Source organism: Temnothorax americanus, unplaced genomic scaffold, assembly GCF_048541705.1.
Source record: "Temnothorax americanus isolate GAGA-0224 unplaced genomic scaffold, ASM4854170v1 Scaffold18, whole genome shotgun sequence".
NCBI classification, from domain to species: Eukaryota; Metazoa; Arthropoda; class Insecta; order Hymenoptera; family Formicidae; genus Temnothorax; species Temnothorax americanus.
In genome coordinates, this window is record NW_027509318.1 from 79,858 (window position 1) to 97,538 (window position 17,681).

General features: G+C 35.0%; 5 protein-coding genes and 1 long non-coding RNA gene across 9 annotated transcripts; 3 read left to right on the plus strand and 3 right to left on the minus strand.

Moving 5' to 3' along the window:
• The first annotated feature begins 109 nt into the window (after positions 1-109).
• LOC143896217 (activating signal cointegrator 1) lies at positions 110-2,691 on the plus strand. The gene is made up of 10 exons (XM_077403886.1): positions 110-290; positions 365-477; positions 557-669; positions 767-866; positions 959-1,226; positions 1,293-1,581; positions 1,687-1,850; positions 1,930-2,051; positions 2,125-2,316; positions 2,408-2,691. Exons 1-10 carry the CDS (start codon positions 223-225, stop codon positions 2,479-2,481), a joined length of 1,503 nt encoding a protein of 500 aa, XP_077260012.1. The 5' UTR covers positions 110-222; the 3' UTR covers positions 2,482-2,691.
• A 375-nt stretch (positions 2,692-3,066) lies between these two features.
• On the minus strand, positions 3,067-7,652 carry Tamo (PUB and ZnF_RBZ domain-containing protein tamozhennic). Of its 3 annotated transcripts, XM_077403881.1 has the most exons (7): positions 7,628-7,652; positions 7,473-7,561; positions 7,345-7,401; positions 6,909-7,049; positions 6,622-6,821; positions 6,349-6,528; positions 3,067-6,224 (listed from the first exon to the last, which is right to left on the minus strand). In XM_077403881.1, exons 4-7 carry the CDS (start codon positions 7,039-7,041, stop codon positions 4,845-4,847), a joined length of 1,893 nt encoding a protein of 630 aa, XP_077260007.1. In that variant the 5' UTR covers positions 7,042-7,049; positions 7,345-7,401; positions 7,473-7,561; positions 7,628-7,652; the 3' UTR covers positions 3,067-4,844. The 3 variants fall into 3 exon arrangements, with proteins under 3 accessions (XP_077260007.1, XP_077260006.1, XP_077260009.1); XM_077403880.1 differs by lacking the exon at positions 7,628-7,652 and having other exon boundaries at positions 7,473-7,621; XM_077403883.1 differs by lacking the exon at positions 7,628-7,652 and having other exon boundaries at positions 7,554-7,572.
• Positions 7,653-8,312: 660 nt separating this feature from the next.
• Positions 8,313-10,652, minus strand: LOC143896223 (DET1- and DDB1-associated protein 1). Its single transcript, XM_077403897.1, has 4 exons — positions 10,492-10,652; positions 10,099-10,237; positions 9,937-9,998; positions 8,313-8,808 (listed from the first exon to the last, which is right to left on the minus strand). Exons 1-4 carry the CDS (start codon positions 10,492-10,494, stop codon positions 8,701-8,703), a joined length of 312 nt encoding a protein of 103 aa, XP_077260023.1. The 5' UTR covers positions 10,495-10,652; the 3' UTR covers positions 8,313-8,700.
• An 87-nt stretch (positions 10,653-10,739) lies between these two features.
• Positions 10,740-11,905, plus strand: LOC143896225 (uncharacterized). Its single transcript, XR_013256586.1, has 3 exons — positions 10,740-11,124; positions 11,299-11,595; positions 11,665-11,905. It is a non-coding gene; the product is annotated as an uncharacterized LOC143896225 (long non-coding RNA).
• Positions 11,906-12,813: 908 nt separating this feature from the next.
• On the plus strand, positions 12,814-16,579 carry LOC143896211 (TBC1 domain family member 31). 2 transcript variants are annotated; one of them, XM_077403874.1, is made up of 4 exons: positions 12,814-14,526; positions 14,608-15,077; positions 15,160-15,386; positions 15,536-16,579. In XM_077403874.1, exons 1-4 carry the CDS (start codon positions 13,135-13,137, stop codon positions 15,802-15,804), a joined length of 2,358 nt encoding a protein of 785 aa, XP_077260000.1. In that variant the 5' UTR covers positions 12,814-13,134; the 3' UTR covers positions 15,805-16,579. The 2 variants fall into 2 exon arrangements, with proteins under 2 accessions (XP_077260000.1, XP_077259999.1); XM_077403873.1 differs by having other exon boundaries at positions 12,814-15,077.
• Aprt (adenine phosphoribosyltransferase) lies at positions 16,053-17,670 on the minus strand. Its single transcript, XM_077403896.1, has 5 exons — positions 17,324-17,670; positions 16,966-17,142; positions 16,609-16,840; positions 16,434-16,512; positions 16,053-16,346 (listed from the first exon to the last, which is right to left on the minus strand). The coding sequence occupies exons 2-5, from the start codon at positions 17,046-17,048 to the stop codon at positions 16,204-16,206; spliced, it is 537 nt and encodes a 178-aa protein (XP_077260022.1). The 5' UTR covers positions 17,049-17,142; positions 17,324-17,670; the 3' UTR covers positions 16,053-16,203.
• Between the last annotated feature and the right edge of the window lie 11 nt (positions 17,671-17,681).

The window sequence follows — 17,681 nt, forward strand, 5'->3', positions numbered from 1 at the left end:
TCTATTACATATTGATGATAATGCAGTGCACTGACATAGTAGTGAGTAGTGACAACCGACAACAACGCCACTGAGCCAGACACATTTTTATTGAAATCTCACAATCTCACGTCTCACGTCCTACGTGTAGTAGTTTCGACGTCGCGTTATATACGTCGTGTTATACGTGTAGGTATTACAAATTATCCGTAGTTATTCATTTGTCATTGTTCATCGGGAATTATGGAGAAATGGGTGCAAGAGAAATTGTCCGACGTGTTAGATTTTCTGGTCCCAGATGACTTGGTTCGGTAAGTGTGGTGGTTAATGAAAATTTCTTTCTTTATCTTTTTGCTCGCACAACGTTACGTTATCAATTTTTCAGGTATATTTTGCGGATAGAAAATGAGAAAGATTTAGATAACTATCTTAGAACGTTATTGAATAATGAAAATCCAAATCACAGACAATTTGTAACAGAATTGAAAAAGAGACGCGGTGAGTAACCAGATAAATTTTACATAACTTTGCCTGATTATTATTAAATTATATTGTGTACTCTTTTATTTTGTTCCAGCCTCGTATAATAATCAAACTAAATACAAGAAAACAAACGACGATGCGGACAGTATCTCCAAGAAACAAAACGATAAGAAAAAGGGAAAAGGAAAAGGGAAAAAAAATGTTCAAGTATACAGTCTATATTTTTCAAGAGGATTATATATAGAGTACATCATTAAACAACTATTAGAAAATTATTGAGCATTTTATGCACCGTTTTTTACAGGTGCAAGAGACCATAAAGCCTGAGACAAAGTCTGAGAAGGTGGAAAAGAAAAAGACTAAATTTGTTAGTTTATTGTCTCGTGGAAATATTCTCTTGAAAGGTGTTTATATAATAAATTTGTACACGTAATGTAATACATGTATCTAGCACGATGCTTTGTATATCTATATATATATATATATTTTTTTTTAGGGAGACATAAATGTGACTGCGAAGCAAACAAACATGCGTTAATTAACAATTGTCTTACGTGTGGAAGAATAGTCTGTGTACAAGAAGGCTCGGGACCATGTTTCTCTTGTAGCGAACTTGTTTGTTCTCCGGAGGAACAAGTATTGCTTCGGAGCGCGACTAAACAGGCTGACACGTTGTATAATAAATTAATGGATCAAAAACCAAATAAAAGTCTTGAGGACTCTCTTAAACAGAGAGACAAACTTCTCGATTTTGATCGCAATAGGTATATGTATTTGTTACGTCTGTCAAGATTTTCTTTACGATAATTGTCATAAAAATTGATTTACAGTGCCCGTCGCACCAAAGTGATCGACGACGAATCGGATTATTATCAATCAAATAGCATTTGGCTTTCCCACGACGAGCGCGAGAAGTTACAGAAGCAAGAAGAGGAAGCACTAGCGCGCAAACATGCGTCGCGTTTAGATAAAAAAGTCACTATAGATTTTATGGGAAGAGTAGCGGTTGATGAAGATCAATCCATTAACTTGCACGCGGAAGATCTTGGCCAAGTAATGTCGTATGACAATTTTGATGATCCAAACATTTGTCCAACGATAGAATTTGATCGACCAACGGTAAGATTGCACGTGCTGATCCTAAATAATCACGCTACATATTTATTATTATATATGTTTTTTCTCCGTGTGATTATATGTGTAATTTTTCATTATTATATCAAGTTTGTTGAGTTGGGAATATTCGGAACGAGCAAAAGAACTGAAAATCACATATGGAATACGGAAGGCAGAATACAGGATAAAGAATATCTAGAAATGTTTGACCAAGGCCTATGTTTAAGCGTGCATCAGCCTTATGCATCCTTGCTGGTGGCAGGAATAAAAACGTGAGTGATGTATATATTTCAAAATAATACATGTAATCAGAAAAAATCAATGATTAACATGATTTTGACGTTTTGTTAGTCACGAGGGTAGAAGTTGGTATTCTTCGCATAGAGGAAGATTATGGATAGCATCGGCTGCAAAGGTACCTTCCTCTGAAGAAATATCTAATATAAAGCATACCTACCGCAAATTAAAAAATGGTTGGTAAACAATATTGATCTTGAAATATTTATCTTTACTTTAATTATCCTTAATTCGTCTTGATAATTCTAGAAAATTTAGAGTTCCCCGAAGTTTATCCCACGAGTTGCTTGTTAGGTTGTGTGACGGTGAATGATGTTCTGTCTCAAAAAGAATATAGAGAATTATATCCGGAAGGAGAAAGTGATAGTCCATATGTCTTTATATGTGAGAATCCTTACACGTTACCGATACAATTTCCTATAAAAGGAAAATATAAAATTTGTAAGTAATCAAAAGTGTCGATCAATTTCCGTTATACATATATATAATTAATATTCGGTTGTTAACCAAATAAAATTCTTTTATGTTGCAGATAAAATGGATAAAAAAATTCATCAAGCTGCTTCCAAATGTTTAGAAAGAGCCATGAAAATAGCTAGTAACTAGTGTTCTCATATCGTTTCTTTTTTTCTTTGACATAATATTAAATAAGATTAATTTTTTCAACTATATACGTTTATTTGTGTTAATAATTTAAATATACATGCATTCTATTAAAAATAATTATCTGGTTTTTGTACAAAAGTGATTTTTCTGATACTGTATCTCTAATAAAAATTTTACAGAAATATACCATGTATGCATATTACATTAACGTTGTTACTTGTATTACAACAGATCGTTATTTAATTTACATAAAATCTGAGGCCCAGTTTCACAAGTGTCGGTTAACTTTTAATCTTAGATTAACTCACTCTTCGTCTCCTTCTAACATCCCCCTTAGAAAAAGACGAAGAGTGAGTTAATCTAAGATTAAAAGTTAACCGACACTTGTGTGAAACTGGACCTAAGATGTTAAGATTTAACCGTTCGTGCATGCTTTTCATTGTTTCTTTATTTATCATACTTTCATATATTTTGTTGATGAAAAAATATCAGTTCTACTATGGTTGTGTTGTGTCAGCCTTTTATAAATAGTTTTAAAAATTATTTGTGCTATATTGCGCACACGAGATTACTCTTATTTAAGAAAAACACGAGGACTCGTACTGTACTAAATTTTAATTTTTCAAGTACCACGTATATTATTTTATTAATATCTCTAGCTTTAATATCATCGCCATGAATCATCTTTGCTATTATTCTGATGCATTAAATTAGGCTACGCGTAAGTGGTATACAGTTAATAAAAAAAAACCTCTCTGGTCTACACTATGCTATTAATTAATAACAAAAAAAGCTGGATATGGAGTTAAACATAAATTAAAGTACGTTAGCTCAAGCATTGTTATAGATTTTTTTCTATTGAGCAAAATTCTTCATTATTTCTTAAAATACTTTACACCAACGAGCTAATACAGTTACGTATCATTTTGTGCACGGTCGACAAACGTATGAAAACACAATATTCTGTGCATATCTTACGTACATGTAAAATTATATACACATTTAACAATCCAAAACAATGTTAAACAAGATGAAACAAAGTTGTTGTAGAGATACGCTAACAAAAGAGTATACGTAATAAGCAGATCGCATTTCGAGCTTTAATGGTTTGATGAGCAAGGAATGTATGAATAAATAAGTATATATATATACGTGATTATTACTTTTAAATAAATAGAATAGCTACTTGTATACAATTTCGATATAGGTATGTCATAATATAGATGCTCTGTCGTATTGATAAAATTTCATCGAACTATAGTGTAGAACGCACTCATTTATATTAAATCCTTGTTACGTTTATAATGTTTTTTTCTGGTTATATAGCACACAATGTGTGTCGTATTATAAATAGTAGTTATAACAATAATCCGCAACCAATAGTGCAATAATTTTATATATGTATAATACATTCTGATAAAGCTTTAACATTTTTGTATTTTTACATCAAATGCCTAATTTCTTCTTACAGAACTCGTTAAAAAAACAATCCTTCCGTTTGTAACATTGCATAGACTACCATTTGCAAACCGAAGTTGTCTTTTTCTATTAATCATCATTTTTAAAATAATTTCGTCACGTGTGTGGTGGCACTATATAAAATTTATTCATTGCGACAACAATACTTAATTTTTTAATTTATTGCAATATTCTCTTTTTAGAAGCTAAATTTAATCAATCCGTTTTGCAAAGAATACAATTTTTCTCAAGTTCCGAGCAATAATTTAAGTTAGAAAATAAATTGCACACGTATACAGTTATACATGTATGTATATAACGAAAAGCGTATAATATTAAATACTTTTTGAATAAGTAACATCCTAGCGTCTCGCGCATTTTTTAATTAATCTTGGTAATATTAATTTTATAAGCTTTGGCCTGATATTTGATTAACGTTCATTCTTTGAATGGTTTGACAAACTGTCGAATGTTACGATAACGCTAGTTATGATACACATGATTCCGATACTTTTTTTACTCATTCTCCATAGGCCGTAACATAACAATACTAATACAATGTTAAAAAGAAAGTCATTATATGACAAGATTTTCCTTATTCTCTCTCTCTCTCTCTCTCTCTCTCTCTCTCTCTGCGTGAGATAATTTTAAATAAATAATCTTTGTACCTTCTCTGTATATAGATTAAAAGACTCATATGTGTTATTAACATATTATCTCTTTTCTGTATTCACGTTTCATTTTAGGTCGTTGAAAAAAGACTCACGTCGCACGTATTGTTCATTCGGTTAATAATTTTATATCTTACACGCAATATATATGATACCTTTGCTTGAACCGCAAATTGTGGCAAATGTGCGAGAACCTTTTCTTTCGCGAAAAGTTTCGATCGTTTCAGTCTGTATCTATATGTAGGTCGGAGAATCCTTCAGGCTGGTATGACAAGCGTCACAGTTGGAAACGTTTTTCTCGTTTACCAGCGTACATTTTGGACATTCTTTGCCGCCGCTGGCGAGCGGCTTGTCCTCGTTCCCTTTGCACCTCGATTTGGCGCACATCTCGCAGATGTCTCGGCCGGGCATATTGAAATATGTACACGTGGCACAACTCCATCTTTTTTCACCCTTCTCCTCTTCCTTCTTCTGCTTATTCATTTGCGCGATATCGAGATTTTTTAAGGAATCCGCAATCTTTGCTATCTGATCCGAGGACTTGTGCGTGCGTGGAATCGGCAAAGTTTGACTGTTGTGCTTTTTATCTTTTTCTCTATTATATGCATCGGTATTATATCTATTCGAATCCGACAGGTCGAAGGACGAGGATTTCTTTTTGAAAGGCAGAATATCCTGATGACTTTTACCATTTGTTTCGGACGAATCACGTTCGTTTGTTTCGATCTTGCCACCGCTTCTCTTCTTCTCCAATCTATGCGCGTTACACTTATCTTCGTTCTCCGCTTGCCTAATAGTTTTGTGTTTGGCGCGAATAGAATCCAGTTCCTTCTTATGTTGCACGACGTCGTCTCGATCATCAAGATCCTTGTAGTAACCTAAGCTCTCGAGATTTCTGTAGACAAAGTCCCATGTATCATAAGATCCATCCCTTCCGATGCTGGACGTCGATCTGCCAGCAGTTTTTCTATCGGTTTTACCATGTTCGTAATGATCTCCGTCGCTCGACTGTCGTCTGTAAAAGTCTACCTCGTCCAAGTCCGCGATCCGGTGGGACACGGGTTTGCGGAGAGCGTGCGTCTTATCGTACGTCGCCACGGACGTCGGTACATCGAGTTCTATCAGTCTCCCGGTCGGCACTCGGGCCGCATACGCTGGTAATGTGGCGCAATACGGATTCGGTTGTTGTACATTATTACCGTAAAACTTGTTCCCATGAGAGGGCAAACAACCATAACTGGTGCAACAATTGATGAAACCGTGATTGATCGGTTGACAGTAACGATACGTAGCCGGTATCGCCATGTTCGTCATATCTTCGATGTGCCGGTAATCCGTCTGACAGGTTGACGGCATTGTTGCGTTGTACGTAGCGCGCACAACGTGGTGATAAGGTGGATGCAACGGCACAACGTCTATGTCCGTTTGCCGTGAATAGTAGTCCTTATAGCTATCGGCTTTTGCGCGATTCTGATGCATCTTCTCGAGGAAACGATAATTTAGCGCTCGAATGGCCTGCTCTGGCGTACCAACGTGATTCTCACGAAATTCCAACACCTCCAGCCAAGAGATGGTGTATTTCTGCGACACGCTTTCCCATATCTGCTTTAAGATCTGCAATTTAGTTAGCAACTTAAAATCACACCTTGCAACCACGTTACAACCAATATTGGACGATTGTATTATTTATTTCGATCGATCGATCGATCAATCGCATTGACTATTTGTTTTCCATTACCTGGCATTCCACAAAAGCTACAATAGCATCTCTACTGACATTTGAAACCTTATCAGGATCGATTGGCCCTTCCAAAGTCAATACACCCAAACCAGTATGCTTGTAGCCCATCTGCTCAAACATTAACTCGGCACCTATTAAATTTGCCTCTACTTCGTGTTTGTAATAACCGCTGTATGTCTAAAACACGTCAAAGAATTTCAACGTGTTAAAAACAATATTTACATAATCACAGACATAGACCAATGACAAAATATTTTTCCGGGCACGTACCCTCGCTATCCTATATTCTTTTCGCCAAGGCTGAGCCAACAGATTTGCTGCGTACAATGAAATTGCACTCCAAGCTGTCGCTGCTCTATATCCGCTGAAATCCGTCACCGTTGCCGCTGATCTGTGCAAAATGTCTGCTGTTTCTTGAAATACGTATTTATTCTCGTTGGGTACCAGACAAAGGTATTCCCTTATAAAGCCTGAAATATATGTAACAATATCTAAAATATTATTATATAAGAGAAGTTGATATTATACGTTAGATGATTTGACAACATATACAATACCTTCCAATTTATGCCGTTGTTGTAGCTTTAAAGGACTATCGTCCGTTTGCAGATACACCAAGTGACTCTGTTCCAATTTCATACCGATCTCTTGTAATCTGTCTTTGCCTCTCATCGTTACGTCATTCGCCATTTTTATTCCTACAATAAAATTGTAATATAACGGCAAGTCAGATTTATAAAACATTAATTTTAATTCGCGTAACTGCATATAATTAAGTTGTTAACACAAGTACACATGGCTGTGAAAAATTGAAAAACACTATCGTTGCACCTACGTCTGATGTTTTAAAAAATTGATAGTTGCTAATGGACGTTTGCTTAAAAAGTATTTATAAAAATAAAAAACTCTCCCAACACACAAGATATATCTAATTATTGAGAACAACGTGTCACCTAAAAATAGCCAGCGTTTACGCTGATATGGATTACAAACCTCCTAGAAATCTGATTTTGGAGCAGATTCCCAATTCAAACTACGACTAGCTCCAACCTAAAAATAAATCCTATATTTAGTAATGGAATCATGGGCTTCTGTAAATGGGCCAATAATTTTGCGATTACTTGACACGCAGCGTGATCTCCCATCTCAAAACGCGAACCATCGAATTAGCTTGATGCAATTTAAACGACGTGCGTCCTCACCTCACATCCTTCCATAAACAATAAATATTTTCCGTAAATTTTTTTTCTTTTTTGGTTATGTTCACATTACTTACATGATGCACGGAATGCGCGAAGACACTAGATTGACTAGACGCATCTCCAACTCCAAATCGTTTTTGTAATGGTACGTATGTATACATGTGGCACCGCCAAGTGAAAATTACACGAAACTTTGACCGCAACGTTTTAAAATAAATAATTTTTGAACTTGTTATTTAGAAAGAAAATCTTTTGGCAAAACTTTTATTTGTCAAAGTACGTTACACACTTCAATCTGCGTCCACGCGTAAAAAAAAGACGAAACATTGATATAATAGTTTATTTTTCAGAACGTATGTATATATTGCAACGAGCAAAATTATATATATATATATATATATATATGTTTTTAATGCGCTCAACATTTGATTAAGATATTTCATCATACAGATCTTGCACATAAATATATTGCAACGAAATAAAAATAATATTATAACTATATAAAACAAATTTATTTGAAATGTTAATACCATTAATACAATTATCATAATTATCATTGTAAAATACATACAGTTATCATAATTTAGTTGTTATTTTCATTATATATATACCGATTATAATATAATAAATACTGTGTAAAAAATTTACAATTTGTCTTATTACAAGATAAATGCTTTACAAACGGGAAATAATGACTTATTTCGCAAACATATATGCTATCTCTATTAACTAAGATTCATTTTTCTCTGTAATAAATAATGTCTATGAAGGGGAGGATGAGGAGTACGAACCAATACAATTATTCTTTCACGTACACGTGGTACATTAACTCAAGTATTTAACACAACCGATAACAATCGAGATGGCAAAGAGTGGATGCGATAAAAAATATATCACGATATGTACAGAGCACATCATTTTATCTCGTATTTCGTATACTTAAATTCTTAAATAAAATCAGAACCACGAATGCATTTACTAAAAGATATTGTCAAAAGTGGTACACTTTACTTCCATAAATTTAAGCAACGATGTAGCCACGTACCATAAATATGTCCGTCTGTGAATAACTGATTTGTATCGCGTATCCAATCAATCGATCAATCAATTACCCACGGAAACGTTTGTATGAAAAATGTAACATATTTTAAAGACTGTTATTCAGGTCGAGACGTGGCCTTTTACTGCGTACCGTAGACGCATCATCCTGGGAATCCCCATTGGTAGACAAGAACTCTCTTTTTCTATCTGCGTTCTATAAAATTTCATATTTGTGATTAAAAATATAACACGGTAAACAATTATTTAATAAAAATATTTATAGCGATATATACTTAATTACTAAATAATATTATAACTATACATAGCGTTGGATAAAATGATAAAGCACTCCCCATCATCAATCCCTTTGTACCGGTATAATTTGAAATGAAATAAAAACAAAAACAGCTTTGAAGAATTTAGTTGTACATAACGCGCAATGAAATATATTAGTTACAGTTATAGTTTGAATAAATTTGTTAAAAAGAGTGATACAAGTAAAATATTTGAAAAGACGTAGTCACAAAATAGCAAAATTTACTCTGTTATCTTGGTTGGAAAAAAATAAGAAAATATATATAGAGGTACATAATATTCATTAATAAAAATAATATAAATTTGAACGGAAATATTATTTTTACAATCTCCGAAAAGGAGAAAGGATTTTGAGTTGTCCACATATGATAAAAGATCTAAAATAAGTAGGTACCGCGTACAGCCAAATGTAACACCAGTTACGTAAGAAGTAATAAATTATTTCAAATTAATTATAAAACGAACTCAAAACTGTGCGCGCGTAATGAAGAAACGTATACGTTTCAACACAATAATACAGGTAGTCGTACTGCAAGATTGACACATAAATTTTACAGAAAATGTGTGAAAAACTTGACAGAGCTACGTTCAAAATGAAAAGCCGTACTAATGTTGGCGACGTGAAAGTTATAAATTTATATATCCTGAGATTCTGAGATCAAGAATCGCGTAGCAAGCAAAATATTAGAGTTAATCTAATAAAACGATCAAGGTAGTTTAGAATAAAGGCAGATCTATTCGTTACCAATATGAAAAGTATACCAGTTTCATTTAATTACGATGTTCTCTCGCTCTCTTCGAAGAATCTTATTAATTTTGTCCAACTCAAAATCCTTCATTTTCTTCAAATTAAAACGTAGTTGTCGAGAATGACCAGTTTTTTTACATAAATATTTTAATAATTATATTTCTGTTCGTTACGTGTTACGCCGTTTAATATACACGCAAACTTGTATCCCGGTACGTCTCGTAGCGTCTTTTATCATTTTGCAGCAGTATACGCATATGTGTTCTACGTGCTTTTTACCTTCTTATCCCATTGATGATGAAGATACCTCAATAAAATGGTTGTCTTTTCAGTAACTATAACTGTAAACATAAAGAAATTAGCTAATGTACGTATTGGAGAATATATATATATATATAGATATATATCTCATCGATATATTACTATTACTGTAATACTTACTTTGTTCGGAAGGGTAATCTTTAGTAGGAAGATAGACCGATGGTCTTTTGACACACGTCCGATTTCCGTTATCGGTATGGAAATTTGCAAAATTGTTTTCATCGTGTGACGGAAGGCCCTTTAGAAATTCAGCAACAGACTACAAATAGAGTTTCATACGAAACTCACGTGAGAGCAAAGTTCGATAATATATTACGTTACATTTAGGTAGCGTGGCAAAGATAAAGTTAGCAACTCTGAGAACATTGACTTTGCAAAATATGTATTTCTCTCGACATAAACATTCCTCGCACACGCTTACAAGATCCGAGGTATAATATAGTAGAATATATACGTGTGATCAATAAAAAAAAATTAAGTAGCGCATTACACGGTTAAAGAATCATTTCTCACCATTATAAATGGATGATCCGTTGGCTGCAAGATTCGAGATTATTCACATAAAAAAATATTTTTTTAGGCGACTAAATTGATACGAGACATACGAGACCACCATCGTCCGTCGTCGTCGTCAGTCGTCGTCACTAGTCGTCAGTCGTCACGTAAAAAGCCGTAGAATATCGCACTCGATGAGAAGGCACTCGCGAACATCGTTTTCAGAGGATTCACATTGCGTCCGATCACGTCCGATGTCCGACGTATGTATCATGATGTAAAAAGAAAGGTGTTTCATTCCCGAGATGCGCAGTGGTCTAAAATAATGACCTGCCTTCTGACCAATCAAAAAGCCTCCCCAAATGTAAAAAGCAACATGGCTACTTCCATGATATGTAAGAGGTTAGATTGTTAGCCGCCGCATGAGCGGATTCTCGCTTAAATCCAACCGGCGAGTTTTGCTTATCTGACGTCTAGTTCCTGGTAGTTCCTGTCATACTTACGGAAGTAGTAGGAGAAAGAATAAAAAATACACAGGACTCAATGTCTCTGCTAGACAGAGAGAAGGTGGATCATTACCGTCGAATGTAAATGCATCGCATAACTTTGCTTCTTTAATTGACTAATTTAGATCTAACATTCGATAAGAAGGTATTTATCATTAGAATTAATAATAATATTTATAAATATAAATGTTTTTGTTTTATTAGTGCATGTAATGAATTATATAAAAAATTTCTTTGAAAGACATTTCATCATCATAATATTGTAACTTTGATGAAAATGTAAGCAACATATTAGCAATCTTCTTATCTGTTTGTGAAGAAGAGCTTCTATGAGGAACGGTCAGCTTATGATTGGACCAATAAGGAAAAATCGAAGTCTCTAGACAAACCATCGTACACCAGTTTACAGCGCAGTTTCTTGGGCCGGTCCAACGAATCTACTACTACGTTTACGCGAGCGTTACTTCTGTAGTAACTTATGATAATTCCTTCGCGTAAACGGGATTTTGTAGTAACTTACGATAATTTACTCCGCGTAAACGAGTGATATATCGTAAGTTACTACAGAAGTAACGCTCGCGTAAACGTAGTATACCTACGGCTACTACGATAAGAGGTTTGTCCTGGCCATCTTTAAATGTGCCAATTTATTATTAGTAAGCTACATATTATATTTTGTTTACAGAAACAATGCCATCGTGTTCCATAAAAAATTGCAAAAATCGAACATGCGACGGAGATGCAAGAGGAATAACCTTTTTTAGATTTCCGAAAGAAACTCCAATTCGTCAGCAATGGCTTAATGCTTGTCAACAAACTGAGACAAGTTTGAAAGTTAATAAGACTGAGAAAACTAAACAGAGAGATAATAGAAAATAACATACGTAAGAAAAAATAAAAAAATATATATAAACTGTCTAATAAAGAAAATGTGATAAAAATAAAATAACGTTATAAAATATAAATGCATTTATTTATTTGTTATTATTATACTAGCATGCCCCGCCGGGCTTCGCCCCGGCCCCGGTATTTGGTGTATTTGGATATCTTTCTAGATTTTTTTTTTTTTTTTTTTTTTTTAAGTTATTATGCTATTCAGGGCAGAGACGAATCCAACAAACCATAGATTATTAAAATCTGTCCAGCCGTTCTTGAGTTATAAATGGTGTAACTAACCCGACTTTGTTTTATATATATAAATTATACTAACTTTTTTATACACTTATTTTTTATGAATAGCACGGCTTCTAAAACTTAAAGCGGTCTACATAGTCCAATCTTATTATATTTAATATTATCATAGGTTTATATATATATATATATATATATATTAATAAAGCATTGCAACGGCCATTGTATCAATGACAGCATTTTATAACGTAACTAATGGTTCAATGAAGAAAATTTGTTTTCGAAAAAGAAATTCTTATTTCGTCGGCTGCGTTTCGGCATCCATACAACTGATTGTAGAACCGGCCTAATCAATCTAGGTTAATAATTTTATCATTTCAAATTATATTACGTATTTTTATTTTTATGTAGTCTTTTATTACTTTAAAAATTTTTAATTTTGTTTGTATTTTTTTTACATTTACAACTTTTCTTTACATTTTTACCAATACTGCATTAGAATTTCGCGCTACATTTGGGGAGTGAATTTGATTGGCTGCTCCGTATTTGGCCGCCATTATGCGCAATGAAACACCTTTCTTTTTACATCATGGATGTATGTACATTGTACATACGTAATTTCCTATTGGACGTCGGATCGTCGTACGTCGAACATCGGACGCGGTGTGAATCCTCCATATTTTTCGACGAGTTTCGGAACGCACATTGTAACATGGCTCCTACACTCCTACACACAGACACGGAATGCCTGTCGGTTACCGGCTACCGCATCATTCGCTGTGTGGAAATTATTATTTGACACTATTGACAGTTGACAGTGGTATTGACACAACTGGATCAACCGGATGTAACATTACGTGTCGAGTATCGCATAGAAAATGAGTTGTGTGTCACGTCACGTGTAAGACACGGAAGAAAAACAAATGCAAACACGCGTTTAATGAAATTATCACACAATAATTATATTTAACTTTTGCTCACGTTTGTGTGTAACATTATATTACAGTTATTACACGCGTCTATTATGTCTATTATGTACAATAGTGGCTGGAATAAGTTAATTAAAAGTAAGGACAGTTACAAATGTCAGCCTAGAGCCAATGTCGAAAAGGAACGTTGCACAGCTAGGCTCAGTTTTGTACAAATGTCTTTCGATCGTGACGAAGAATGCCTGATTGTAGTCGACACCAAAGGATACTTGTATTACATCGACGTGCCTGGAGACGGTCCGCGTTGCAAAATACTGGGTAAAATCGGGCGACCTACCTTCCTGACATTTAATCCTATGCGCACGGAGGAAATACTGATGGGATTCGATACCGGTGACATAAAGGTTTGGAAGCTTCATACGGACACGAATGAGTTTTTTTCGTTGCCCGGCCACAAACTACCACCGACGCACGTTTCCTTTTACAAGCATCACTGTCTAACGAGCTCTCGAAACGAAGTAATAATATGGGATCTGAAATCTTATATCGAAGCTCGTCGATTGAAAGTTGGGGTACGGAACGCTGTCGAGAAAGCTGCCTTCTCAAACGTGGGTCATATCGTCGTGCTCTATCGCAACGGCGCCATGCAGGTCTGGACATTAAGACGGTTGCATAAGGATACCAAAATTGATACAAAGATATTTGGAATAAATTATGTCAAAGATTTTATCTTCGCGAAAGATGGAAGAGCTATGATAATGGGTGGTACGAGAAACATAGGCGTTCTTAATACGTACGATTGGAGTTTATTGAAGAAACTACGTTTGCCTGATAATTTTGTCGAAGCGAAACAATTATCGGTCGTTCCAGGCCCGTTGGAGGGTGGAGCAAATAAAATCCTTGCATTTTTATCCTCGAGTACTCTTCAACTTTGCGATATAAATGCGTTAACTTTTCTCGAGACACCTCGCTTTATTGGTAGGATTAAAAAATTTGTAATTTCATCTACCGGTAGATACATAGCGTATATAGATCAGGAAGGATGTTTAAATATAACGTACACGGATAAAATAATTTCGAAAAAATGTCCTCGACCTGACAACGGGTTATCGAAGCCGTATAGAGCGCGCGCGCACAAATTGAGTCATCATTTGGACGGCGTTAGACGAAGCGTGAAGCGAGAATTAAATATGAAACGATTAATGCCTATTTTGAAAGAATTTGGAGAATATCCGGCAAAGTATCGTACAATAATTTGGTCCACTATTTTAAAATTGCCAGCTAATAAAAACGCATATGTTGCCTTGGCAAGTAAGGTGACGCGAGGGAGCGTTGCATCGAATACTTTGAAAAGTCTTCCCTTGGCGGATAAAAGCAAAGCGTCCGTGTTGGCCGTGACGCTAGCGTGCTTGTCGCAATGGTGTCCTCTGCTACGACGGAGTCTGTTTCTTCCCAAATTAATTTTTCCATTTCTTATGGTATTTCAGGTACCTCCTTATTTCGTTTCAAACCAGATATATATTTTGTTTAATTTAAAAAGCACGCTGAAATATGTTTGTTCGTTTCAGAAAGATCCCTTGCTTGCCTTTGAGTTGATTTTAAGTATACTACTAAACTATTGCCAAAAGTGGTTCGAATACCATCCTTTGCCACCGTTGAATATTTTGGGGATTTGTGAGAATATTCTCCTAGAAACTGACCCTGTACTGTTGAATATCTTTTGCGAACATGGAATCACGAGTAGGGAATATGCGTGGCCATTGCTTCAAACTGCGATGAGCGAGGTATTGTCGGGAGACGAGTGGTTGTTTTTGTGGGATCATCTAATATCTTATCAAAAACCTTCCCTGCTCGTGACGTGTGTCGTTGCGTATAATATCTGTTTGAGAGACAATGTACGTTCTTTGATAAAGTCATCTGGAGATGTCGAAGCATTTTACAGCACTCAAAGTCATGTTAGAGCCAAAGATTTGTTAAAGATTGCGAGACAAATAGACCGGAAGATATCGAAACGAGTGCACCCTACGCGTTATCTTAGGTAACGTGGAAGACGCATCGCGCGTGATATCGTAAAAGTTAATGACGCGTTGGAATATTAGTCGTTAAAATTATTATTTCAGGGATAAACTGTTGCACGTAAATCACAGCGGACCTTATCCTTCGTTTATGTCGCAAGAATATCCAAAATTTCTTACCGAAAACCTTAGCGTTGCAGATTTGGAAAAATTAAAAATGCAGGAACAAAGTTTGCAAGAGTATAATCGTAGGCGTGCAGATTTTGAAAAAAGAAAATTACATACGGAGACCGAGGCTTTTGCGAGACAAATTCATGAAACGAGACTAAGTGGTAAAATATATTAAATTCCTATAATTTTTTTCCTTTCGATTCTCCTTATATTTTCTCAGTCCAATCTCAGTGTATTTTCAATTTAGATTATAATTTAGTCAAATTATAAATATTACAAAGAAATAATTGATCGATTGCTTTCGTTTCAGAGGCACAAAAATGCTTTCGAGAACACATTAGTAATTTAAAGTGGAACGTGTTACCAAATGCAGGAAAGGAAAAATTTTGTCGTCACTCGTATAAAGATCTCGATTCGCTATCCGAAAGAAAACAGGAATGTAACCGATACAAGATTGTGGAAGATGTTGATTCAAAAAATTATAAAAAGTTGCAGCGAGATGTAACGATGCTCGAGTATGAAGTACAAAGTTTTTTGAATTCACTAAAATTTCATAAATCAGAGATGGAGATTAGTTGAAACGTACACTTTTTTGCAGTCCGAAAGTTTAGGCAAAATAAAATAATATTTTTATGCACGTGTCGCACGATAGAAATATATTTTAATTTGTTGCATATATTTTTTTCCCTCGAAAATTATTTGTATATTTTTATAAATCACTATCTTCACATCTTTTCACATTGTAATGTAGAAAATATAAAAAATTTTTGTATATAATTTCACATCGTACGGATATATGCATATATATTGTATGTTATATACGTGTGTATGTATACATATAGAAAAATATCCATTTTATTTCAACGTGGCAAGAAGGTACGATACACGGCATCTTCGCGCGTTGTTAAAAGCGTAAGATTTTACATTTGGTTATCTATAAACCGAATATTTGTACTTGCAAATATTAAAAATTATCCGCTAATGATCATATTGTACGAAGGAGTGGACAGGTGCGCCAAGCTTATCCCGACCTTTCAACAGAGTCAACTCCATTATTACCAAGCATTCGCGTACATCAGCGCCCACCGATTTTAGTAATTGCACCGCTGCAGCCATGGAACCTTTGAATAATAAATTTTTTTACTCGATATCCTTATTTATATGTATATTCTAAACAATATATTTATTGTAATGTAATTTTATTTTACCTCCAGTTGCCAGTAAATCGTCAACAACTAGCACTCTGGTCCCTTCGTTAACGAACTCTGTTTGCAATTCAAATGTAGCCTGTAAAGATGAAGAAAAGTCTATTTATATATGGAAAGTACGTTGTAAAAAATTTCTAAATACATTATATATATATCATACATATTCCGGACGTACCTCTCCATATTCTAACGCATACTTCTGCTGGGTGACCTTGCCCGGAAGTTTACCCTTTTTTCTAATAGGCAAGAAAGGCTTGCTCAATTCCATACAAATCATAGGACCAAAGAGGAAGCCACGCGAATCCAATCCTACAATTAAATCGACTTCGAGAACTAAAATATGCTCCACAATTAAATCTTTCATCGCTCGTAATGCAACAATATCGTGAAACACACCAAATATATCTCTGAAAATGAATTATTTACGTAACAAGATAAATATAAAGTAAGTGGTTGGTATATAAAATCAGAATACGTTGTCATCTTCCGTCGTTTTTGAGCTCGTCTCTCATTCGCTTTGTTATTCACTTACCGGAAAATAATCCCAGGTTCAGGAAAATCGGGATAACTCTTTATAGCATTTTTCAGTATTTCCAATTTATCATTCTTATCCATTGTAATAATTGTATCCGTGATAACTTGAAGTAATGGTAATAAAATGGAACGTGTCGCGAGATACAATTAAAATTGATAATGTGGTATTAATTTTCTATTGAATTTAGAGTTCGTTAATAAAGGTCTATCATATATGATATTTCGACCTTATTTCTTAGATCATTGAATTATTTTAATAAGGAACTTTTAACGATGGCGAATAAAAATTGTGATACTGACGGATGAAAAAAAAAAACAGATTATTTGGAATGTTTCAATTTCGAATTTCGAGTAACCTGCGTATGACTAGATCGCCCGCATCCAGTGGTATGTGGCGACTGTGGACTGTGGCGTGTGGCATCCAGGCATTCCAGATAATCCAGATTCCAGGGGCAGGGCAAGGGATACGGATTGCCGTCGTCAGCACAGCGCGTCATCTTATCTCGATCTTGGGTCTGTTTTTTATCGCTGCGCAGTGCGCACTGAACTGCACCGCAACCACTACACCTACAACTTCCCTTCTCGCTTCTCCTCGCTTCTCGCTTTTGCCAAATTGCCAAACATATCTCACCTATCTCACTTTAAGTACAGAGAGTATGTATACGCATATGTACATACAGCGATAGAAAACAGATCTCAATCCCCTGGCCCCTT

Bases quoted from the DNA above. Each gene is read 5' to 3' on its own strand.
- Aprt (XM_077403896.1), bottom strand. From the start codon at position 17,048: ATGGATAAGAATGATAAATTGGAAATACTGAAAAATGCTATAAAGAGT. The intron at 16,841-16,965 runs GTAAGTGAATAA...ATTCATTTTCAG, and splicing joins GAACCTGGGATTATTTTCCG to AGATATATTTGGTGTGTTTC. The intron at 16,513-16,608 runs GTACGTCCGGAA...TCATCTTTACAG, and splicing joins ATGCGTTAGAATATGGAGAG to GCTACATTTGAATTGCAAAC.
- LOC143896211 (XM_077403873.1), top strand. From the start codon at position 13,135: ATGTCTATTATGTACAATAGTGGCTGGAATAAGTTAATTAAAAGTAAG. The intron at 15,078-15,159 runs GTAACGTGGAAG...TTATTATTTCAG, and splicing joins CACCCTACGCGTTATCTTAG to GGATAAACTGTTGCACGTAA. The intron at 15,387-15,535 runs GTAAAATATATT...CTTTCGTTTCAG, and splicing joins TCATGAAACGAGACTAAGTG to AGGCACAAAAATGCTTTCGA.
- LOC143896217 (XM_077403886.1), top strand. From the start codon at position 223: ATGGAGAAATGGGTGCAAGAGAAATTGTCCGACGTGTTAGATTTTCTG. The intron at 478-556 runs GTGAGTAACCAG...ATTTTGTTCCAG, and splicing joins AGAATTGAAAAAGAGACGCG to CCTCGTATAATAATCAAACT. The intron at 2,052-2,124 runs GTTGGTAAACAA...TGATAATTCTAG, and splicing joins CTACCGCAAATTAAAAAATG to AAAATTTAGAGTTCCCCGAA.
- Tamo (XM_077403881.1), bottom strand. From the start codon at position 7,041: ATGGCGAATGACGTAACGATGAGAGGCAAAGACAGATTACAAGAGATC. The intron at 6,822-6,908 runs GTATTGTATATG...CATATATTTCAG, and splicing joins ACAACGGCATAAATTGGAAG to GCTTTATAAGGGAATACCTT. The intron at 6,529-6,621 runs GTACGTGCCCGG...GACGTGTTTTAG, and splicing joins AAGAATATAGGATAGCGAGG to ACATACAGCGGTTATTACAA.
- LOC143896223 (XM_077403897.1), bottom strand. The intron at 9,999-10,098 runs GTAAGTATTACA...TTATGTTTACAG, and splicing joins AGATTACCCTTCCGAACAAA to TTATAGTTACTGAAAAGACA. The intron at 8,809-9,936 runs GTAAAAAGCACG...GAAATTTTATAG, and splicing joins ATCATCAATGGGATAAGAAG to AACGCAGATAGAAAAAGAGA.